This window comes from Chiloscyllium punctatum, chromosome 2, assembly GCF_047496795.1.
Source record: "Chiloscyllium punctatum isolate Juve2018m chromosome 2, sChiPun1.3, whole genome shotgun sequence".
Classification (NCBI taxonomy): Eukaryota; Metazoa; Chordata; class Chondrichthyes; order Orectolobiformes; family Hemiscylliidae; genus Chiloscyllium; species Chiloscyllium punctatum.
The window spans coordinates 122,148,527-122,173,640 of record NC_092740.1 but is presented as its reverse complement, the minus strand read 5'-3'; the positions used below and the strand labels follow the sequence as shown (position 1 = coordinate 122,173,640).

The following is a 25,114-nucleotide window of genomic DNA, read 5'->3' as shown; positions in this document are numbered from 1 at the left end:
AGTTAGAAAAATAAACTAAGATGACCACATCTTAGCTTAACTAAGAAGGTCAGGATTGTCCCCGTAGGAGGTTATCTTTGCTTGTCTAACTAGCTATTAAGTTCTTCCCATGGAAAAAAAATAGTTGTATGGTGGGAAAAGGTAACATGGAACATAACCACAAGGTATTCAAAAGTTTTCTGTTGGTCATTCCATTTCATAATGAGACATAAGCATCTCTCACTTTCTCAGGAATTCTGTACCACTGTCAGTTTTCTCTCCATAAAGGTTCTAATGTTTCCTGTCTATCTAATCCCTTTCACATCTGGCCTATTCTTTCCTGATATTTTACCTTCCATTGTTTCCAATGGCAAACTCCCAACCCTCCTATTCCAACAGTCATATTTCGCATTTTCCATTTCTAACTTCAGGCTTAAAGCCCTCGGGCTTCGATTACCTGGCAAACAAATTAATTAGTTCATGGTTCTGTACATTCAGCTCCAAGGACCCTTCACAAACACCCCATTTGAAAAAAATATATGGCATTTGCTCTTTACCTTTGCATCACCATCATGGTGTATTCAGGTGACCTCTTCCTTGGTGATACCCAGTGAATATTTCCTGCAGCTACACATCACCAGTAGATGGAGGGTCACAAATTCCTGAACTTGTAGATCCCCAAACATTCTCATCCTTAAAGCACTGAGGGAAATTGGCTCTCTGCAAGCTACACCATTCAGGGAAAAACAATGTTATTAAAACAAGAACAACGTTTCCATGGGGTGGATAGTTGAGATAAGGATAGGAAATGTTGGTATTGCATGGCAGATGGATCATCATCTGTAAATATGAAATAAGCCAATGATTCAAGAACTGATGAAAAATTAATGCATTCATTGTGTTCATGATTATTCCATAACTTTGAATAAGGAAGAGACATTGTGAATCATGACAAGTTGCTGGGCAATTTGTGCTAAATCCACAATTAACCTCAAAAACCAGACACAGGAGAGGGATCAAGGGTAAAACTGACCAAATTAGTCAAGGAAGGATTAGAGGTTTGAGTAAGGCAAAAACACTAATATGAACCAATGGGCCAACTGATCTGTTTCTGTGCTGTCCATGCAATATAATCCCCATGTAAAACAGAACTCATCATCACCAGCCATGTCTATTTCAATAAGTTGCTGCATCTGTGCAATAACAAAGTATGAATTCCACTACAGCCATTTAGGGCTAGTACCTCAGTACAAGAAACCCAGCAATTCCATCACTTACAGTCCTGCAATGTCATGAAAACTTGTTGACCCAGAAGGGGAATAATTATAACTGAACTTGTAACTGTGCATAATTAAAACAATACTGAAATTCATAGACTGATAGAATCCCTACTGTGTGGAAGCAGGCCATTTGGCTCATCCCGTCCACACCAATCCTATGAAGAGCATCCCATCCATAACCAACCCCCATACCCTATCCCTGTAAACTTGCATTTCCCATGCGTAATCCACCTAACCTTCACATCCCAGGACGCTATAGGCAATTCACCTAACCTGCACATTTCGGACTCATTACTTTTCGTAATTATCCATTTTGTCTCCAATGCCTTATAAAATCCATTCTGTTCCTCTTTTCAGTCTGTGCCCGATTTTAATCAAACTTATTTTATTTCCTTTTCTGTCATTCCCATTATTGCCTTCTCTAAATTGATGAGTCTAAGATAAGAAAGCATAACCAAAACATTAGAACCAGACAGACAGACAGCGAAACAAGGAAGCAGTTCTTCAAAGACTGGCAAAAGTTTGGAGCTTTAATCTATTAAATAGCGATTCATGCTAGATCATTTGCCAATTTTTAAAACTGAAGTGCAGATAGTTTATTTGTCAAAGAGACATGGATGAAAGTGGGCATATGGAGCTTAGTCACAGATCAGCCATAGTCTAGCTGAACGTTAAAGTGAGCTCAGGGGGCTATAGAGTTCCTTCTGTTCCCCAATTAAATTGAGGTACGCTCTTGGACCAGATATTCAGCAGATTATAGATGCTGCATTCCCCTTGCTGTGTCATTAGCAGATCACATTTCAAACAGCTTTTGGCACAAAAGTAATAGATTCTGAAGGGTATGGAGAAAAATTCAATCATGGTGCTCTCTGGAGATGGGCCTGGTCAAACTCTTGGCCATTGTTGTGGCAGTGTCATTTTTCAGTGTTCAATTTGATGATGCTTGCACACTCCAACAGCTTGTTTACCTATAGTTCATTTGAGAAAATAAAATAATCCAGGACAAAGAGGAAAATGAGCACCAACCTACACAAGGACATATTAGGAAGCATGACTAAATGCCTAGAGACTGTTCACCTATGGACAGCATGGTGGCTCAGTGGTTAGCACTGCTGCCTCACATCACCAGGGTCCCAGGTTCAATTCCAGCCTCAGGTGGTTGTCTGTATGGAGTTTCCTCCAGATGCTCTGGTTTCTTCCCAGTCCGAAGATGTGCAGGTCATGTGAATTGGCCATGCTAAATTGCCCATAGTTTTAGGTGCATTAGTCAGAATGGGTGGGTTGCTCTTTGGAGGGTCAGTTTGGACTTGTTGGGCCAAAGGGCCTGTTTCCACTCCGTAGGAAATCTAATCTTTCCTTGATTCTGACCCACTTGAGCTCGGTTTTAAGGGTAATATGAAGTGGAGGAGCCAGTGTTGGATGGGTGTGGACAAAGTTAAACATAACACCAGGTCATAATCCACCAAGAAAATTAGGGAAGTAAACACGTGGCTAAGGGATTGGTGTGGGAAAGAGGGATTCCACTTCAAGGGGCATTGGCATCAGTTTTGGAACTGGGGGATTTGTACCGTTGGGATGGTCTCCACCTGAACCGATCAGGTACCAATGTTCTAGCGAAGAGGATAAATAGGGTGATCAGTAGGACTTTAAACTTTTGAGTTGGGGGGGGGGGGGGGGGGGGAAGAAGGGAAAGTGAAAGCGACAGGAAGTATGGCGTTAAATAGAAAGATAAGCAGCAGGATAGCATGTGTCCAGGCGAATTTAAAATTGAGGCAGACTGGGAATGCAGAAAAAAGCAAGGATAACTTAGGACATCATATGACTTCCAATATCTCTAAATGATAAGAAAGTTAGCATTAAGGCACTTTACCTGAATGCTCATAGCATTCATAACAAAGCAGATGAACTAATGGCACAGATCATAGTGAATGATTATGATGTGGTAGGCATCACAGAGACTTGGTTGCAGGGGGGTCAGGACTGGCAGTTAAACCTCCAAGGATTTTCAACTTATCGAAAAGACAGGGAGGTCGGCAGAGGGGGCGGGGTTGCCTTGTTAGTTTAGAACAAAATTAAATCTATGGCACTGAATGACATAGCGTCAGATGATGTGGAGTCTGTGTGGGTGGAATTGAGGAACCACAGACCTCCTAACGGTGGTCAGGACCAGGGGCACAATATGTACCGGGAAATAGAGAAGGCATGTCAGAAAGGCAAGGTCACAGTGATCATGGGAGACTTCAATATGCAGGTGGACTGGGTAAATAATGTTGCCAGTGGATCCAAAGAAAGGGAATTCATGGAATGCTTACAGGATGGCTTTTTGGAACAGCTTGTCATGGAGCCCACAAGGGAGCAGGCTATTCTGGACCTAGTGCTTTTCAATGAACCAGACTTTATAAAAGATCTTAAAGTAAGGGAACCCTTAGGAAGCAGCGATCATAATATGGTAGAGTTCAGTCTGGTGTTTGAAAGAGAGAAGGCAAAATCAGATGTAATGGTGTTATAGTTAAATAAAGGTAATTATGAGGGCATGAGAGAGGAACTGACAAAAATAGACTGGAATCAGAGGCTAGCAGGGAAGACAGTAGAGCAAAAATGGCAGAAGTTTGTGGGTATAATTGAGGACACTGTACAGAGGTTCATCCCCAAGAAAAGAAAGATTATCCAGGGAGGAAGTAGACAGCCATGGCTGACCAAGGAAGTCAGGAAATGTATTAAAGAAAAAGAGAGATCCTATAAAGTGGCCAAGAGCAGTGGGAAATCAGAAGATTGGGAAGGCTACAAAAACAAACAAACAGAGGATAACAAAGAGAGTAATAAGAAAGGAGAGGATCAAATATGAAGGTAGGCTAGCCAGTAATATTAGAAATTATAGTAAAAGTTTCTTTCAATACATAAGAAACAAATGACAGGCAAAAGTAGACATTGGGCCACTTCAAACTGATGCTGGAAGCCTAGTGATGGGAGATAAGGAAATAGCAGGAGAACTTAACACATACTTTGTGTCAGTTTTCACAGTGGAAGACATGAGTAATATCCCAACAATTAAAGGGAGTCAGGGGGCTGAATTGAGTATGGTTACCATTACAAAAGAGATAATGCTAGAAAAGCTAAAAAGTCTTAAAATTGATAAATCTCCTGGCCCCAATGGGATACATCCTAGAGTCCTGAGAGAGGTGGCTGAGAAAATAGCAGAGGCATTGGTTGAGATCTTTCAAGAGTCACTGGAGTCAGGGAAAGTCCCCGATGATTGGAAGATTGCTGTTGTAACCCCCTTGTTCAAGAAAGGATCAAGACAAAAGATGGCAAATTATAGGTCAATTAGCCTAACCTCGGTTGTTGGTAAAATTCTAGAATCCATCATTAAGGATGAGGTTTCTAAATTCTTGGAAGAGCAGAGTCTGATTAGAACAAGTCAACATGGATTTAGTAAGGGGAGGTCATGCCTGACAAACCTGTTGGTATTCTTTGAAGAGGTGACAAGTAGGTTAGACCAGGGAAATCCAGTGGACGTGGTCTATCTAGACTTCCAAAAGGCCTTTGATAAGGTGCCACACGGGAGGCTGCTGAGCAAGATGAGGGCCCATGGTTTTCAAGGTGAGCTACTGGGATGGATTGAGGATTGGCTGTCTGACAGAAGGCAGAGAGTTGGGATAAAAAGGTTCTTTTCCAGAATGGCAGCCAGTGATGAGCGGTGTCCCGCAGTGTTCAGTGTTGGGGCCACAGCTGTTCGCATTATATATTAATGATCTGGATGAAGGGACTGGGGACATTCTAGCGAAGTTTGCAGATGATAAGAAGTTAGGTGGACAGGCAGGTAGTACTGAGGAAGTGGGGAGGCTAAAGATGGATCTAGACAGTTTGGGAGAGTGGTGAAGGAAATGGCTGATGGAATTCATCGTGAACAAATGCGAGGTCTTGCACTTTGGCAAAAAGAATAAAAGCACAGACTACTTTCTAAACGGTGAGAAAATTCATAAAGCCAACGTACAAAGGGATCTGGGAGTGCTAGTCGAGGATTCTCTAAAGGTAAACATGCAGGTTGAGTCAGTGATTAAGAAAGCGAATGCAATGTTGTCACTTATCTCGAGGGTTGGAATATAAAAGCACCGTTGTGCTACTGAGACTTTATAAAGCTCTGGTTAGGCCCCATTTGGAGTACTGTATCCAGTTTTGGTCCCCACACCTCAGGAAGGACATACTGGCACTGGACCGTGTCCAGCAGAGATTCACATGGATGATCCCTGGAATGGTTGGTCTAACATATGAGGAACGGCTGAGGATTCTGGGATTGTATTCATTGGAGTTTAGAAGATTAAGGGGAGACTTAATAGAGATGTACAAGATAATACATGGCTTGGAAAGAGTGGACGCTAGGAAATTGTTTCCGTTAGGTGAGGAGACTAGGACCCGTGGACACAGCCTTAAAATTAGAGGGGGTCAATTCAGAACAGAAATGCAGAGACATTTCTTCAGCCAGAGAGTGGTGGGCCTGTGGAATTCATTGCCGCAGAGTGTAGTGGAGGCTGGGACGCTAAATGTCTTCAAGGCAGAGATGGATAGATTCTTGTCTCGAGGAATTAAGGGCTACGGGGAGAATGCGGGTAAGTGGAGTTGAAATGCCCATCAGCCATGATTGAATGGCGGAGTGGACTCGATGGGCTGAATGGCCTTACTTCCACTCCGATGTCTAATGGTCTTATGGAAGTACTAGCTTTCAGATCGCTTGCTTCTTCAACCAGTGGGGCAGGATCACACACTCTTCCCCCACCCTCCTCCCCCCACACACATGTCTGTAGGTGGTGATTTTGCATTTGCAGACATGTTCTATTTTGTCTAAAAAATGCACACAATCTGCAGGCAGTCAGTCCATATAACATTTTATAAATTCCTACTTTGGAAGTAGAACCAATCTGACTCAAGGCTGAATTACAAACAGACTCTAACCTCACACCTTTAATGCACTGTCTGAATGGAGGTATCATTGTTTTTTAAAAAAGTAAAACTTTAAGTTCTCAGGAGTGTGACTTGAAAGACATTTGGGATTTACATATTAATGAATCAATACCTGCAACCCGTTCTAAACGATGAAAGAATTAACAGCAATCTGGGTTTGTTCAATATATCCTATTAGTTGCATCTTTTACTATAAATTCTGTGTCCTATCATCCTGCCCCACTAGTTGCCTGATGAAGGAGCAGCGCCTTGAAAGCTAGTGCTTCCAAATAAACCTGTTGGACTATAACCTGGTGTTGTGTGATTTTTAACTTCAGTCTATTACTCTTGAGTATCAATGGACTTAGTACACATCAAACTTGTCTAACTGAATGGTGGATAAGACTCGGGGGAAATGCTGCAGACCCTCCACATGTTCTTGCGTGTACACGAGTAAGAAAAGTTCACAAAAAAGCCGTAGGTCACACCTCAAGAGCAGGCAAGACTTGAACCCAGTTAGAGACAAAAAAAACCCTGCAGATGCTGAAATCCAAAGTAGACAGGCAGGAGGCTGGAACAACATAGTAAGCCAGGCAGCATCAGGAGATGGAGAAATCGACCTCTCATGTATGACCCTTTTACAGGACTGAAGCAGCGTTATACCAGGACTTGAACCTCGACATTCTGGCCCAGGGGGCGAGACATCACAAGAGCGCCTCCCAAAGAAACTGAAACCCCTAAATTAAATTGTCAGTTTAAGATCAACAAAGGCCATTTTGCAAATTAGACTAAAAACACAAGTCTGTGTGCGAGAGAGAGGACTCCTGATTGAACGTGTTATGTTTCTGAGAGCACATCATCTGTTGTATCGCCTGTGTCTGTGCACACGTGTGGGCATAGGAAAGCAGATTCCGTTTTCAGCAACTTCTGTGACTTGACTGGCTGGTGATCCCGCCTCCTTTAAAACCCCTCCAAACAGGAAACGAGACGTGAATGGCAAGGGGGTGGCAGCAGAGGGGCAGTTCTGTGGGATGGTGTCGCTGTGTTCGGGTAATCAGTGAGGATGAGCTGCTGGAGGGAGTAAGGCAGCGGAGTGCAGGAAGCTTCCTACCCCCCCGCTCGCTGTGGCAGCTCTTGGCGTTTGTCCTGATGGTGCGTTCGGTGAGGCAAAACAGGGCTGGTCGACGAGTGGCAACAGCACAGGTAGGGAGGAAGATCCAGCTCATTGCCTCGCTCTCTCCGTCTGTCGCTTCTTTTGTTTGTAAGGACCAGACATTCTCACAGCAGAGCCACATTGACTCAGCAACAGTCAATAGAAGCAGTTCTCCCTTGCTCAAATCTCAAATGCTGGATAAAGTCTTTGTTTCGTTTTGTGTTGAGTAATCCAACCTTGTGGAATCAGCAGATTCACTATTTTAACGGGGATTGTCACCTATTGTTCGAGACAATGACGGTAGATTGTGCGTTTTGTCCTACCCTAGCAATTGATTTAATATTAAATACGGACAAAAGGCGTTTTATTTCCTCGGATTAAATGAGCAGTTTTATTATTTTGCAGTTTCTTTATGGTTTTGGTGTGTTTTCACATTTAGCTCTCTTGAGGTCCCTGGACCTTGTATTGTTTGATTGGGACCATTTTTTTTGCAAAACCTGCTTTTGTTGTCAAAGCGATGAGGGACAACATACGCTCCCTCTCAACGGGGGAATCAGTTCAGGATCTTCCCTTTATATCTGTAGAAACTTTCCGTCTGACTTGTGTTTTTGCCTGAAATGAACTTGAAGGTTACAGACCTTCCAGTCAGTGTTATTTTGTGTGACTACATTGCAGTTAGAATCAAACGGAGAGAATAGTCTTTGGATAGTGGGCGGCTGTTTGTTCTCACAAAGAGATCTCTTCACTTGTGTAGAAATAATCGTGTGTTCTGGGATATCCTAACTATGTCCTCTCGGTTAAAGAGAACTGACAATGCTGTATTAGATCGGTGTAGCGTGAATCCTGTGCAAAGCCTGGATTTTACCTGCACACCCAGTTACTGGAGAACCCTCCCTCAGTGATCCATTCATATAATAGTGTCGTGATTTGGGCCCCTTTAGTTCGGCGATAGTAGGGGAATTACATGCGTGACTATAGTTGACCTACATTTTTTTTTCCTCTTCCGATAAAAGGATTCAGGAAAACGTGTACCTGCCCCTGCACGGACCACTTTATATTAAGTGATGCCAAAACGTGAGATTTAATTTGGACGATGAACCAGCTGACATGTCCAAATTGAACATTATAGGTTGGAAGACATTTCTTAGAAAATTGAGAAATTTAAGCAACTTTTTTTTAAAAAAGTTTGTTTTTCTCAGTCATTAGATGTATTGATTCTGGTTGTCTATGCACAAATTGGGCCACTAGTATTTACTACTGATTTTATTCAAACACATTCATCTGCTCAAGGAGACAAACAGACAATAAATGTCTTCTTTAAATAAATTAGCACTAAGTATGCATGGAGTATTAATACAGGAATTTACTGTTCAAATGCAACATGCGATAGGGTATATTGGACCTGGCAACTTTAAAATCCAACGTAAGCATGAGGAAAGAATATGAACTGTCAAAACGTCAGTCATTTTTTGGATTACTGTAGCATTTTAAGCATTGTAGCCTTAAGTTTGCTTTTAATTAACTTCAAGAATTCCATGTGTTTAACAAATTTCCCTGCTCCCATTATTTACATTTCATTGGGTTTTAGTTTGACATAATTGTCAACAATTGGAAAACAAGTCTATGAACAGGAGCAAAATGTTTGAAACATCTTTTTAAAAAATGGGCATTCCTTGTTTTGCCATTTTTCTAGGTAAGCAGAACCAAGAATAAAACAGATAAGATATGATTGGAGAACACTAATTTATGTTTTACTAAGTTTAGCCAATGGATGAAAATAGCTCAAAATAATTAGGGGTAATTTATAGTTTTAAAATTGAGAGAGAATACTCAGTTTCCTTTGTAATAAATGCATTACTAATAAAAAGAAACACTGTTTTTAACCATGCAGAAGCTGTCCATGTGCTTTCCTGAGCAAGTTATTAATTATGGGAAACAAAACAACAGGCAATGGTTTGCTAGTCATTAAAGGAGCAATCGTACACATTCATTTTATGATAACATCTCAGTGATGTAGAAGAATGTGACTCAACATTCAATTGTGCCCTTTTTCCAGACAGTGAATGGATCAGTGATGAAAATCAAGAAATCATGGAATTTGTGCAAGTCATAGCAACTTCAGTTAAACTCTAGAAATATGCAGAAATGAGTATCCCTTTATAGTTATTTTAAACTCTTACAAGGATCAGTTTGCCTTAAAATGTTAGATTTATTGAGAAGACTACATATTAACATGAGACTGACATAATGCATTTATAACAGAAAAGCCAGGTAAACCCATGAAAGAGTAAGGAATTGAAGACTACATCAATGGAATGAAAGAAGACTGCCTTCTTATTATATTCTTCATGACCACAGGAGGTTCCAAAGCACCATTTATCAAATGAAATACTTTGTGTATCACGACTGTCACAATTTAGCATACACAACAACCAATTTGCATGCAAAAAGGTCCAAACAGCAATGTGATCATGAATAAATAATCTGTTTTAATGCCATTGATTGAGCAATAAATATTGGCCAAGGGCACCGGGGTAACTTTCCTACCCTCCTTCAAAACAGTGCTGTGGGATCTTTTACATCTACCTGAGGGGGTAGAGGAGACCTTAGTTTAAAATCTCACTTGAAAGTCAGCAATGCTGATAATGCAGCACTCCCTCAGTAATGATGTGCAAGTCTTAATATTTGTGCTTAAGTCCTGCAAAGTGTGCTATCCAGTGCACCACAGATGAGGTGGGAGGAGACTCTTACAAAATCATAGAATACAGTGTGGATTTAGATCATTCAGCCAATCAAATCCACACCAATCCTCCGAAGAGCATCCCAACCAGACCCTTCATCCTATCCCTGCATTTCACACAGCTAATCCATCTAACCTGCACATCCCTGGACATAGTAGGCAATTTAGCATGGCCAATCCACCTAACCTACACAATTTGGACTATGGGAGAGAATCTGAGCACCTAGATGAAACCCACACAGATTTGGGAAGTTTATACAAATACCAACAGACAGTTGCTCCAGGGTGGAATTGACCCCAGTTTCCTAGCACTGTGAAGCAGTGCTAACCACTGAGCCAGCCACCCAAATACAGAGAAACACACTGGCATGGGATAATTGGGCAGAATAGCCAGTTTCTGTGCTGGAGATAGTGTTATTTGATGCAGTATAAAAGCTGAAGCAGTACTTTCTATGATAGTAAATTCTATGTCTGGTTTGAGTGAGCACTCACTCAGTTTAAATATGTAATTAAAATATCATTATTGATTTGCAGGTGTGATAGACTCAAACTCATCTCTTTGCCAAGCGTGATCTGATGAATCAGAATGGCTACAGAAACAAGCAATATTCAGAGGAGTTACTCCATTATTCCATGCTTCATATTTGTAGAGGTAAGGGGGTGTCTGCTTCAGAACAGCTGGAAATGCATGACTCACCATAAGTGAGTCAAGCAAATGCGAATCATGGAATGCAAGCAGATAATTCTGGAAGTACTCCACAGGCCAGGAAACAGCTTAAAGAGAGAAATAGTTAACCTTTCAAATTGTTTTGTCAGAATGGCTGTCGGGGCATTGACAAGGGAGAACGTTCCCAATGCCCGTGCACCAAATCAAATACTTTGATGTAGAAGCCAGGACATGGTTTCAGAATAAGGAATCTGCTATTTTAGACTGAGGGGTGGAGAATTTTTTCCCAAATATTTGTGAAGCTTTGGCATTCTCCTCACCAGAATACTCTGGATCTAAGTCACTGAATATATACAAGAGAGTGCTTTAGATATATTTGGATATTGGAAGTATTGTAGGGATTGGTGAGGAATGGGCAGGAAATTGTCGTATATGTGGAAGATCAGATGTGACAGTGGATAGGATGGTGGAGCAGGCTGGAATGGCCTATTTTACTTCCTATTTCTCATGTCCTTCTATCCTTCAATGCTTCCTGAAATGTCAAGCATCAGCCATTGATTTGTTTTTATATCAATGAATTAAGATGGGAGGAGTTTTGAGAAAAATTGCAAGCGACTTACAATTGAAAGCTTCTGCTGTAAGTGGATTAATATGCACGTGCAGGACACATGTAGTCAAGTCATAATTGGCTCAGGGTGTTTCCAGATCCAGTGAAGCCTGCAGCTTATCTGGTTTTGTCTAAATAGCAAAGCATACTTTACTGGAATATATTTTAAAAGAAACGGTTTGGAAACATCTGACCCACACAACACTGAAAAGGTGATCAGAATGCAGCAGGATTTTAATTAAGTGTATACTGCATTTTAGCATGGTTTTAAAACATTGTTGGATTTCCTCAGGTTTTTCTTGCACAAGGGAGTTTGTGTCAACGGGAGCAATTATACATCATGGTCAAGATGAACTACCCAAGGAGGAAGCTAATAGAGCTCTAGGTGTGTTAGGGGACTCATGTAGCCACTAACAAAACAAATTGAACACATTGCTGTAATGCCCGGTTATGCGAAAGCTACGTGATTTACACATGGGACAAGTTATGTGGGCATATGGCTGTAATTATATTGTTGATCTGCCCAAGGCAGAGGAGACCCTCTGCTGGATGACTAGAGATATAATGAGACTCTGGTCAAGAAAAAGCACGTCAGATATAGACAACTGGTCTCAAGTGACTCCCTCGAGGAGTATCAGGGTGTATGAGTACACTTAACAGGGAAACCATGAGGGGAGAAAAAGGGCATATGAGATAGCTTTGGCAGATAAGGTTAAGGGAAAATTCAAGGGCAAATGAGTAACTGGAGAGAGAGAATAGGGTCCCCGAAAGATCAATGAGGCAAACCATGTAGGAAACCACAGGAGATGGGCAAGATTCAAATGAATATTTCATGCCAGTATTTACTGTGGAGAAAGACATGGAAGCTAGGGAACTCTGGGAAAGAAATAGTGATGTCTTAAAAAGAGTTCACATTACAGAAGGGGTCTTAAAAACACAAAAGGTAGATAAACTTGGAACCTGATCAAGTGTATCCCAGGACATTGTGAGAAGCTAGGGAATAAGTTGCAGGGTCCCAAGCAGAGATATTTGTATCATCGACAGCTATGAATGAGGTGCCAGAAAACAGGAGAGTGACTAAGGTGGTGCAGTCTTTAGCAAATAACGGCAAGGACAACTACAGACCAGTGAGCCTAAAATCAGTGGTGGGGAAGTTGGAGGGGATTTTGACAGACTAGGCTTACATGCATTTGGAAAGGCTAAGACTGATTACGGATAGTCAGATGCCTTAGTGTGTGGGAAATGTTGACTCAAACTTGATTGAGTTTTTTTATTAAAATCAGGTGATTAAGAAGATAGATTAATGTAGAGTTGTAGATATTGACTTTAGCAAGGCCTTCACAATGTTTCACATAGTAGACTAGTTAGTTAGTTAGTTTAAATCATGAGAGATTGAGGGAAAGCTAGCCCATTTGATAATAAATTGGCTTCATGGTTAAAAAAAAAAGTGTGGTAAAGGGTTGTTGTTGAGATTGTGGCACACTGTTGGTCACGAGCCTCCAAGGATCAGTACTAGGTCCACTGTTGTTCATCATTTATATAAACGGTTTGGATGATAATATAGGAGGCATTGTTAGTAAGTGCTCATGATGAAGGGCTTTTGCCCGAAACGTCAAAATTTCCTGCTCCTCGGAAGCTGCCTGACCTGCAGTGCTTTTCCAGCACCACTTTAATCTAGAGTCTGGATTCCAGCATCTGCAGTCCTCACTTTTGCCTAGTAAGTGTGCAGATGACACCAAAATTGCTCATATAGTGGACAATGAAGGAGGTTATCTAGGGATATAATGAGATCTTGATCAACTGCTCCAGCTGTTGCGAGTTGGTAAGGCAAACAAGGACAGGACTTACACAGTCAATGGTTGGGCCCTGGGGAGTGTTACCAGAGAAACCTAGAGGTGCAGGTACATAGTTCCTTGAAAGTGGTGTCACAGGTAGATAGGATGCTAACATGCAATAAGCAATTTCTAGTTAGACTAAATGATGTTCCATGACTATGCTACACCAAACGTACCCTGTTAGTTTCCACACTAATAGTGGATGGTGCCAATAAACTGAACAAGGTAAGGTTCAGATTCCCTTTAGCTAGATATACAATAGCTGTGATTCTCTATCTTGCTTCATTTCCTTTCTCCCTTCAAAGAAAGGATTGAACTGCCTCTCCTGTTAACACCACATGGTCTGCCCCTGTACATATCAGGAACTGTATGGGAGATCACAGCCATAGATCTGCTGTACAGGCAGTGGGGCATTCATTAAGAAATGGGCTTGTACAATGGACTAGACATTGACTTTTGAATTCTGAGCTCGTTCAAATCCAGTTTCCTTGCTCATCTGGCTGTAAAGGCTCCATCACACTTTGATTTGAGCCGGCCCAACCCAGACTTCAGCATAGACAAAATTTTAATGAAATCGTATGAATGCCATTCTACCCTTGGCACTTTTGCTGGCAATTTGAATGAGCCATCCAACTCATTCCACTTGCCATCTCCTGCTCTAACACTCCAAATTAATTCCTTTTTAAGTAGTTATCCCATTACCTTTTGGTTCTTATTGAATCTGTTTAGTCATCTTGTAAGGCCGTGCTCTCCAGGTTATGAGAATTGACTAAAATAAAAATTCTTCTCATCTCCCATTTGTCCCAATGGCCTCAAGCCATTGTCCTTTGATCACCATTGGAAAGTTCTTCTTTCTCACTCTTTCATGAATTGAAACTCCTCTTAATTCTGTCACATTCATTCTCACTTTCAGAAGAATTTTCTCCGCAAAGCTAAAGTCCCCATCCTTCTGGAGCCTATCCTATATTGTGGTGACCAGAATTGTACACAATACTCCAGCTGATTATCTAATGCTGCTCAAAAAGTGTCTAGCATTACAAACATGCTTCGGACATGTGCTTATTGGACAGCTCTACAGACTTCAATTTACATTTCTACTGATGTGCTTTGCAAGAATGGAGCACAATATGTTCTTTGTGGGGTATGCCCATCGTTAACACCATTCTGCTGGTTTGGAAAACCTGTACCATAATCAGGTATAGTGCTGTCTTCGTTTGGCAAATTCTGGTTCGTCGATACTCAGAAGAACATGGGTTGACTATTCAGTCTCTAAATTAGAATCAACTAGATCCTAATAGTTGTCTAATAACATTTCAATGCTCGCTAAAGTTGTGGCAACCGAATGATGGAGTGGACTCGATGGGCCGAATGGCCTTAATTCTAGTCCTATGTCTTATGGTCTAATCATGTCATATAGTATAATATGTGCAGAATGCATTGCAAATCCACGCTGTCCTGCCTGAAAAGGACAATGTGCACAGTGTGCATGCCAGGTGGCACAACCTGCAAGTTCCATTCCAAGAAACATACCATTCTATCTGGAAACAGTATTGCCATTCCATCATCATCACTGGGTTAAAATCCCAAAGTTTCCATCCATATAGCACTGTAGGTGCAGCTGTACTAGACAAACAGCAGTAGTTCAAAGATGGCATCTCACCACAAACCACTCCAGGGAGTGGCAACAAATATTATGTCAAAGGCAGCATATGTATGTATTGATGTAGGTGACAGGGCTTTGATTTTGTTTCTCCTGCAGAATCTCCTACTCAGTTTTGAATGTGGTCATGGATCGTGACAGTTTAGACTCTCATCTTCATTTAAACAGATTGCCACAGGATCCTCATGCCCATTTAATTTTAATATCACACCCGACAACATTAATTCATCAGATCTGTCAATTCCTCACGTGGAAAATGACTAGCATTTCAGACCAGTTCAGTAGTTGCCAATCTAAGCCGACTCTATCCACCCTTTACTCCATGATCCTTGTTAGCTTTACACAATAAGTCTTCAGCGAGGTCAGTTGTATTGGAAATTTCAGTTGCTCCCAACCGTCCACAGACTTTTGGCAGAATGAGCTTCAAATTCACTACACTGTTTGAAGAAATGCTTCTTAAACTTCTCTGAACAAAGCACTGAGCCCTCACTAAGATTATGCCCTCTTGTTCCAGATTCCGTTTGCCCAAGAGCAAATAGTGTGAAAACTAATTTGAGATATAGAGAAACTATGAAGGACCTCTGTTACATTGCCACTTAACCTGCTAAGCACACAGGAGTACAAATTGTGCAACTTTTTTGTTTTTAAAACATTTTAACCAGGTTTTTTTTTAAAAAATGAATTTATATTGTAACTTGTCTAAGGCTGAGGCATTGATGCTGAGGTTTTGAAAAGGACATAAATTGGTAGGGAGGGCAGATACGTAGCAGGTGAAGTTCAATGCAGAGAAGAGAGGTGATGTATTTTGGTAGTAAAGAACATATTTAGGTGATTTAAAATAAAGGTGCACAAATCTAGAGGGAGTACAGGAACAGAGGGACCTGGGTAAACCTATATAGGTCATGTGGCAGGACAGAACAGTTAATAAAGCAAACAGCGTCCTTAGCTTTTTTTTAATGGACATACAGTACAAGAGCAAGAGGTGATGCTGAACTTGTATAAGACACCCTCTCTAGGCCTCAACAAGAATATTATTCACAGTTCTGGGCGTTACCTGCAGGGATTGGAAACTTTATAGTTATTGGGATAGATTGGAGAATTTGAGACTTCTCTTTGGAGAGAGGCAGAGAAGAGATCTGTTCAAAGTCAAGGGGTCTGGATAGGAAAGAGTGAGAAATTGTTGTCACTCAAATGCAATTGGATTTATGAGCACACAGGTTTAAAGTGATTTACAAAAGAAGCAAATGAGAATATTTTTCCCTGCACAAATGGTTCAGGTCTGGAATGTATTGCCTGGAAATGTGGTGGCAGCAGGTTCCTTGAGGCATTGGTTAGGGCTTTGCATGATTTTTAAAAATAGGAACAACATGCAGGGGAAGAGACTGACACTAACTCATGATACTCATTTCAGAGATCCATTCCAGATAGAATGGGCTAAATGGCCACCTTCTGCACTGCAACACTTAATTCTGTGATTCTGAGGGACAGATCCTTAAACTGAGCACAATAAAAATCAGACATCACTTCTGTCCAAGTTTCAGATCCTGCTGATCAACATAGCATTAGTTTTACTACTTGTACATCTACACCAGATTTTAGCAATTTGTATACAAAATGATCTGAGTTGTTTTGCTTCTTCACAGTCCCTAGTATCTCATCGTTAAGAACGAACAATTGGGGCAGGAGTAGGTATCTGCTACATGGCCTCTTCAAACCTGCTTTCAACAAGGCCATGGCTGATTAGATTAGGTTAGATTAGATTAGATTACTTACAGTGTGGAAACAGGCCCTTCGGCCCAACAAGTCCACACCGCCCCACCGAAGCGCAACCCACCCGTACCCCTACATCTACCCATCACCAAATACTACGGGCAATTTAGCATGGCCAATTCACCTGACCTGCACATCTTTGTGACTGTGGGAGGAAACCGGAGCACCTGGAGGAAACCCACGCAGACACGGGGAGAATGTGCAAACTCCACACAGTCAGTCGCCTGAGGCGGGAATTGAACCCGGGTCTCTGGCGCTGTGAGGCAGCAGTGCTAACCACTGTGCCACCGTGCCGCCCAGATCAACTTTATGTTCCCTCCCTATCCCATATTTGCGGGTTTCCTTCATGGCTGAAATGGATGTTTTTATGCTCCTACATGAATGAGCTATTAACCACTAAATAACAAATGCAACCCTAATAGTTAATGAGGGAGAGAGAAACAGAGCACTACAGACTTATTAGCATGTCAATAGTAGACTAAGTGCTAGAATCTATCATACAGGACATTTAGGGAGGATTAGGCAGACCATGAACTAAAGTGAAAACATTTGGCAAGCCAGTTGGGAATTTTTGTTTTTGAGGATGTGATGAGCAGAAAAACCAAGGGGGAAAATCAATGGTTATTAAATGTTTGGATTTTCAGAAGGCCTTTGATAAGGTCCTACACAGGATACTAGGAAGAATAAACTTGCAGCACACTAGATTGAGGTAACATACTGATATTAATCTGAGAATAGTTAGTGGGTAGAAAATAATAGGAATAAGTATGATATTCCCACTTTGGAAAGTTCTGATTAGCGTGGGACCACGACAACTAGTGCTTGGGCCATAGCTATTCGCAGTCTATCAATGATTTGGATGTGGAGATCAAATGTAATATTTCCAAGTTTGATAAGGACACAAAACTAGGTGAGAACAGAGTTGTGAGGAGGATGCAGGGAGGCCTTGAGGAGATTCGGACTCAAAAATATGGATGACATATAATTTGGAACAAAGATGCCGTCCACTTTGGTAAGGCAAACCAAAATGTAGTCTATTTCTTAAATGGCCAGAGATTGGGAGATGATGTCCAAAGGAACCAATGTGCCCTTATGCGTTACATTACTGAAAGCTAACATAAGATACACAACAAGCAATAAGGAAGGCTTGAGAGAGAATTGGAGCACAGAAGTGAAGACGTCTTGCTGCAATTGTATGGAAAGTCACATGTGGAGTATTACATATGGCTTTGATCTCTTTACCCAAGGAAGAATATATTTGCTGCAGAGGTATTGTGAGAAAGGTTCACTAGACTGATCACTGCAAGGGCAAGATTCAATCATAACAACAGATCGAGGAGATTGGCCCTTTCTTCTCTGGGGTTCAGAAGTTTGAGTGTTGATCTCACTGAAATAGTCAAAATTCAAAGCTCAACAGGAAAGCAGGAAGGATGTATCCACTGGCTGGAGACCTAGAACCGAAGGAGTCAGGATAGGAGGAGTGTGCTATTCAGGATTTAGATGGATGAGAAATTTAGAGGGTGACGAATCTTTGGAATTCTCTGACCAGAGGGTCATTGAATGTATTCAAAACAGACATCAGTAGATTTCTAGATATCAAGCATAAAGGAATATTTGGGATAATGCTGAAAAATGGTGTTGAGGAATAAGACCAGCCATGACCTAGGTTGAATGAAGTTCGCTTGAGGAGCTGAATCGCCTCCTGCTCCTATTTCCTATCCTCTTAATCTAATTTGCTTGTCTCAGTTTCAAAGGGGCGGGGGGGGGGGGGGGGGGGAAAGGAGAGAGAGAGAGAGAGAGAGAGAGAGAGAGAGAGAGAGAGAGAGAGAGAGAGAGAGAGAGAGAGAGAGAGAGAGAGAGAGAGAGAGAGAGAGAGAGAGAGAGAGAGAGAGAGAGAGAGAGAGAGAGAGAGAGAGAGAGAGAGACCAAAGCTAGAGGGCATACACTTCCTGTCAGAGGGGGAAAAACTCAAAAAAGGACCTGAGGGATAATGTTTTCACACAGAGGGTAGTGCATATGGGAAGAAGTGGAGGAGGTGGGTACAATTACAGTATTTAAAATGCACCTAGATAGGTATTTGACTAGGAATTATTTAGTGGCATGGAGGCCAAATGCTGGTAAATGGGATGCCTGCTTAGAGACATGTTGAAATGGCCTTTTTCTATGCTTTATGACTGAGTTGTATAGTCTGACAGTGGGGAACAGTTTAAAAACAAGGGTATTCCATTTAAACAGAGATGTAGAATTCCTTCTCTCAATTCTGTTCCCTAGACAGCAGTGGAGACTGGCCTATTAAATATTTAAGGACAATTTAGACAGCTTTTCAACTTACAAGGTAGTTGAGAATCAGGGTAATGGAGATCATAGTAAGATCAACAGTGAAGAGGTTGGAGGGGCCAAATGGCCTCCTATCCTCCTTTGTTATCTTGGGACCTTATGGATTTATTTAATCCTCCAAGAATCACTTGGAAACTTGGATGCACAACCCTTTTCCTTCCTTCAGGTCACTGATGTTAACACCGAAAAGGGATCCAAAGTGGGCAAGGCTAGAATAAAAAGGGGTTGCTTGTGTGGTATTTAGGACTAGTCATCCAGCAGTCTGGATTGGTGAGAGCACAGGGGTTTGAATTACACCATGCCAGCAGAGGAATTTCAACCAAGTTAATAAATCTGGAATGTAAATGCAAGTCAATTTGATAATTATGATGAAACCACCAAAATGCATTTCAACAGAGGAAATTTGCCACACTCTCAATAAAAGGAATGTGCTCTGCTGGGACCCAAGTGTCACCCTTGGATCCACAGTAGTGTATCTGGACTCTTCACTCTGTTCTGAAATGGCCTGACAAGCCACTCAATCCTGTTACAATTGTGACAGAATAAAATAAAACAGTGTGACTACCTCACGTCACAGGGAATGCAGCAGTTGAAGAAGTGGTTCATCACCACATTTTTTAAAAGGCAAATGCAGACCAGTAAATGCTGGTCCTGTCAGGAACTCCCAAGGTTTAGAAACACACGGAGAATAAGAACAACATGGATTTACAGCAAGCTTCAGATGAGGGAGAAAAGACTAGAAGCTAATTGGGTTGGATGAAGTTGGGAGGAGGGGGCCTGCATGGCTTGGGCCGAATTGACTTCAGTATGACTGAAAGGCCATGTCAAGTATGCAATGAGAACCTGGGAGGCCAGGACAGTTCTCCAGGATAGATCACCTGCCCCGTACCATTAGAGCACATTCCCTTTATCGCGACTTTCAGCCTTTAATCTCCTAGCCATTTTAAATCGAAGAAGTTTCAGTCAAGGAAAAGCTTGTGATTTAGCCTTTTACTTCGAGACTGGTTAGATATTGTGGAGTTTTCTAATGTAGATTCTCTGCTGCCTGATGCGAATTTGGCAGCTTTGTTCAAATCACCCGAATACGGTCGCGGAACTGGGAGCCAGTGTGAACCGTTTGGAGGTTCACTTCAGTTTACAGATTCCCCCTTATTACCAAACTCTTGTTGCTTGAATTATTTCCACCCCCAGGTTTAGTTTGGCAGAGCTTCCAGCTTTAATTAGTACCTTCCTGACATCGAACAGTTGAAAAACTCCTGCCCAGGTTATGTAAAGTTAAACCACTGATTCACTGACTCTCATACTTGTTATCTCTGTTCAAGATAGATTTTGAGTGACCTCAAAGGACAGCTCCATATTCACCGTCCATGGTCTTTAAAGTAGACTTGGGCAAACTTCGGAGGGTCGGTGTGGGCTTGTTCGGCCAAAGGGCAGGTTTCCATTTTGTAGGGAATCTAATCTAATCAAATTATACTCAGAATATAATTTTAAAAATATTTTATATTTAAGTTTTCAGCATTCGAACAGAAGTGTTAGAATATTTGAACCATGTTCACTAGGAACAGGATATCTCCATAGCTTTGGCATAAAGCTGAAAATGTTTTATTCCTTACGCATAATGCAGGGTATTCTGAATGTCAGGAGCATGTCCATGTCAACAATACCTTGATACAGTGGTTTAGTTAGGTGTGTAACATGGTTCTGCAGCCTTCAATAAGTGAGCAAAACTAAGAGTTTCAAACTTTTAGAAAAACCACAACATGCCTTGTTCAAAAAAAAAATCAGATCCTCACTAAAAATTGAGCGGTTGGACATTAACTTTCAACAGTGCCAGCAGATCCATGGCCCCTCACTCTTGTCGCGGAGTGAAGCCACGATCAGTTCCAGTATCCCACTCGGGCACCAGCACACAGTCTGGACTGACACTCCATGGGGTGCCGAGGAAGCACTGACAAACACCTTGCCAGTTGAGGTGAAACCTCCAAGGGTGTGCCCATCGTCGTCCTCAGATGATCATAAAAGACTCTGTGTGGTGTAAGCTTAATTATTCTGGATTTCTTGCAAGTCAAATCTGTGAGCACTTCCAACATTTACTTGCTGTTGTGGAATATATGGAAGCTAATTTAGCAGTTAACTTAGCATGCACATGATTATCTTACAGGGGTTCAGCAACAGATAATGGTAGCACACCATGATAAGCTAGTTAAATCACTGATAGATGAGCTAATGCTCAAGATGAAAGTGGTGTAATGTGATAGGTTAAGTGTCAGAAGCAGACCAGTGTGGCAGAGGATGACTAGTTTAGAAAGACAAAGCATAACCAAACATACTAGCTTGCTATCATATAAGCACAGGAACAAGTAAAGTAGTTAGGGGCAATTGGGTATCCATTTTCTAATTGTCACAACTTTTATTTGCAAATAAAAGTTTAACTTAGTGAAGAATTTTCTGCGTCTCCTGGTAATTCTGAGTATTGGGTTATCTTTCCACAACACTGTATAACTCGACCTAAATGTGAAACTCCCCAAAGAACTGTGTTGATGATATTTTGAAAAGAAAGGCTTCATTCATCTGCTGCCTTTCATGACCTCAATGTCCCAAAGCTTTTTTTCCAGCAATTAAAGTACTTTTGAACTGAACTGTTGGAAAGTGAGAACCTTCAGTGAAACTGAGTCCAAGCCCAAGCTGGAAATCAAAATATTTGATAAGGCAATATTTGTAAATTCTTTGCAAATGGATGCGTGAACTATGAAACTGCTAAATATTAAAGGTTTGGTTGTGGCAAAGACATCTTGCACTTTTTCTTAAAATGATTGGCATTCTGTACTTTGCAGGCAGCTTTGAGCTCTCTTTGCTTATACCAGTCTGCCATGTCACAGCAATGAAGGCCATTTGTCAAGAGGCCTCAGACCATTGTATCAAAATGTTGTTTAGATAAAGAGTCTCACATTAAAAAAAAACATGCATTATGGATAAAGAACAAAGTGATTTCAGCTTTACATTGAGGAATAGAGATGTGAGCCCAGAGTTTTTTGAAATTGCAGTTCAAATATTGCACCATTTTGATGAGAGCTGAATTTTTAAAGAGAGCCCGGAGGGCAAAATTATTTGCATTTATTGCTCGCAAATCCTATCATCTGTTGGCCACAGTTTAAGTAACTTGTGACGCTGCTGCCATCTGGTGGTAACATGATCTAAGGGGCGACTAAATCAGTGATTAAGTAGAGTCAGAGATGTACAGCACAGAAACAGTTCAACTAATCCATGCTGACCACATATCCTAAAATTAATCTAGTCCTATTTGCCAGCATTTGGCCCATATCCTTCTAAATCTCTTATTCATTTAGCTCTCCAGATGCTTTTTAAATGTTGTAATTGTACCAGTCTTCACCACTTCCTCTGGCAGGTTATTCCATACACTCAACCGCCTCCTTCATGAAAAAGTTGCCCCTTTGATCCATTTTAAAATCTTTCCCTTCTCATTCTGGACTTCCCCATTCCAGGGAAAATACCGTGTCTATTTATCCTGTCCATGCCCTTCATGATTTTATAAACCTCTATAAGGTCAACCCTTAGCCTCCAACGCTCCAGGGAAAACAGCCACAGCCTATTCAGCCTCTCCCTGTAGCTCAAACCCTGGCAACATCCTTGTGAATCTTTTCTGAACCCTTTCAAGTTTCACAACATCTTTCTCATAGCAAAAAGACCAGAATTGAACACAGTATTTTAAAAGTAGCCTAGCCAATGTCCTGTTCGGCCACATGACCTTCTAATTCCTATATTCAATGCACTGAGCAAGAAAGAAAAGCATAGAAAAGCCTTATTCGCTATCTGACCTGTGATTCCATTTTTAAAGCACTATGAACCTGCACTATTCAGATAGAAATTTAATCCCCGCACTGTATGATCCCAGCATCAGCTCCTTCATGCACCAAGTTGGATGAGGAAAAAGGGGCAATAAAGATTAGATAAGGTTTTAAGTTAAAAGTGGAAGAGTTGATAGGGAGAAACTGTTTCCAAAGGAATTAATGACCAGTAACCAGAGGATGCAGATTGAAGATAGTTGGCAAAAAGAAAACTTGGAGAAACATCACAGAACTCTTCCAGCAGCGCAGTCAACATTATTTACTTGTCACCCTAATTGGAATGCAGTTGGATACTAGCTGATCATAATGGGGTATGGGGCATTTCGGTCAAGCCTAGATCTGCCCCCGATGTCTGCAATGGTACTTTATTTGAAAACTCAGCTAAAGGAGCTCGCTTACCTGGCACACCATAATAAGGATCAATTACATTGAACCCCCAGCTACACAGCAGTGCATCCCCTCAGCTTCTATATCCCTCGAAGTGGACGTTTGAAGAGTTGCATTTTAGCTCCCCTTCCCTCAATAAGACAGATTGTAGGCAGAGGTGGGGAGGGTTTGAGGACGGTGTAATTAAGTTGGAGTGGCAGATTTATTACGCAGCCTTTCCCACCTTGATTTGTTCATTTAAAATGCAGGGATTCATGATCTGACCGTGTCTGCTTTAAATGTTCAGACGAAGTTGCATGTACACCACGAGGACCTGATTTTAACCTGGAGTGAGTGGTGGAAGCTCTGGGTCAGATTGGCTGCTAGCAAAGACCAGGCCAAGTAAGCAAAGCTACCAAAAAGTCATATGAAGCAGCTCTGAACCCACAGAGCAAACTCAAACTGTTTCAATTGATACAACATTTGAAATGTTGATATAACATTTGCAATGAACTCTTACCACAAACAAGCTAAATGCTCAAGAGCCTCACAAAACCTCCTTTTTTGTACATCAGCAACTCATACACATTGGCTTCACTTGAAAAATTTGTGAAGGTACTTGATAGGAGCTTCAGAGGGAAAAAAAAAGTCTTGCTGAACAATGTTATCAACATTCAATCAACCTGCACTTGCATAGCAGCTTTAGCATAGAATAATGTCTCAAAGATGCTCCACAACCAAATGTTATCAGACATAATAGGACACTGAGCCACGTAAAGAAACGTTAGGAGAGTATATTATTATTCGAGAGGCTGAGAGGGTGATCGATAGAAGCTACAGGGACATAGTTACGCTGGAGAACAGAGGTAGCTGGGTAACAGTTAGAGGTGGGAAGGGGAAGAAGCAGGCAGTGCAGGGTTCCCCTGTGGTCGTTCCCCTAAAAAATAAGTATACAGCTTTGGAAACTGTTGGGGGGGGGGGGGGGGAAAACAGCCTTGCAGGTGTAAGCTGCAGTGAAGGGGTCTGTGGCTCTGAGCTCTGAGACTCAGAAGGGAAAGGGGGAGAGGAGGAGAGCGCTAGTTATAGGGGACTCTCTAGTTAGAGGGACGGACAGGCGGTTCTGTGGACATGGGCGAGACTCTCGGATGGTTTGTTGCCTCCCGGGTGCTAGGGTCCGAGACGTCTCGGACCGTGTCTTCAGAATCCTTAAGGGGGAGGGTGTGCAGCCAGATGTCGTGGTACACATTAGCACCAACGACATAGGTAGGAAGAGGGGTGGGGAGGTCATTCAAGAGCTCAAGGAGTTAGGCTGGAAGCTAAAAGCTAGGACAGAGAGTCGTCATCTCAGGGTTGTTGCCGGTGCCACGTGACAGTGAGGCAAAGAATAGGGAGAGAGTGCAGTTGAACACGTGGCTGCAAGGATGGTGTAGGAGGGAGGGCTTCATATATTTGGACAATTGGACTGCATTCTGGGGAAGGTGAGACCTGTATAAACAGGACGGGTTGCACCTGAACCAGAAGGGCACCAATATCCTGGGGGGCAGGTTTGCTAGCACTCTTCGGGGGGGTTTAAACTAATTTGGCAGGGGGATGGGATCTGGACTTGTAGTCCAGAAAGTAAACTAGCTGTGTGTCAGGATGCCCAAGACTGTAGGGAGGCTGTGGAGAAGGCAGCACTGACAGGGACTACTTGCGGACACAGAGATGGGCTCAAGTGCGTATACTTCAGCGCAAGGAGTATCAGAAATAAGGTGGGTGAACTTAAGGCATGGATCGGTACCTGGGACTACGATGTTGTGGCCATCACGGAAACATGGATAGATGAGGGACAGGAATGGCTGTTGGAGGTTCCTGGTTACAGATGTTTCAGTAAGATTAGGGAGGGTGGTAAAAAAGGAGGGGGGGGGTGGCATTGC

At 41.9% G+C, this 25,114-nt stretch overlaps 1 protein-coding gene across 7 annotated transcripts in view; it reads left to right on the top strand.

The window, feature by feature from the left end:
• Positions 1-7,093: 7,093 nt before the first annotated feature.
• The window catches only part of plppr1 (phospholipid phosphatase related 1), a 116,758-nt gene continuing 98,737 nt past the window's right edge, over positions 7,094-25,114 (top strand). Inside the window, exons 1-2 of one of the 7 annotated variants that reach the window (XM_072587873.1) lie at positions 7,094-7,400; positions 10,625-10,742. In XM_072587873.1, the coding sequence (XP_072443974.1) occupies positions 10,677-10,742 (66 nt within the window). In that variant the 5' untranslated portion in view covers positions 7,094-7,400; positions 10,625-10,676. The remainder of the gene's footprint in view (positions 7,401-10,624; positions 10,743-25,114) is intronic. The other 6 variants (XM_072587883.1, XM_072587828.1, XM_072587837.1 and 3 more) reach the window with 6 other exon arrangements.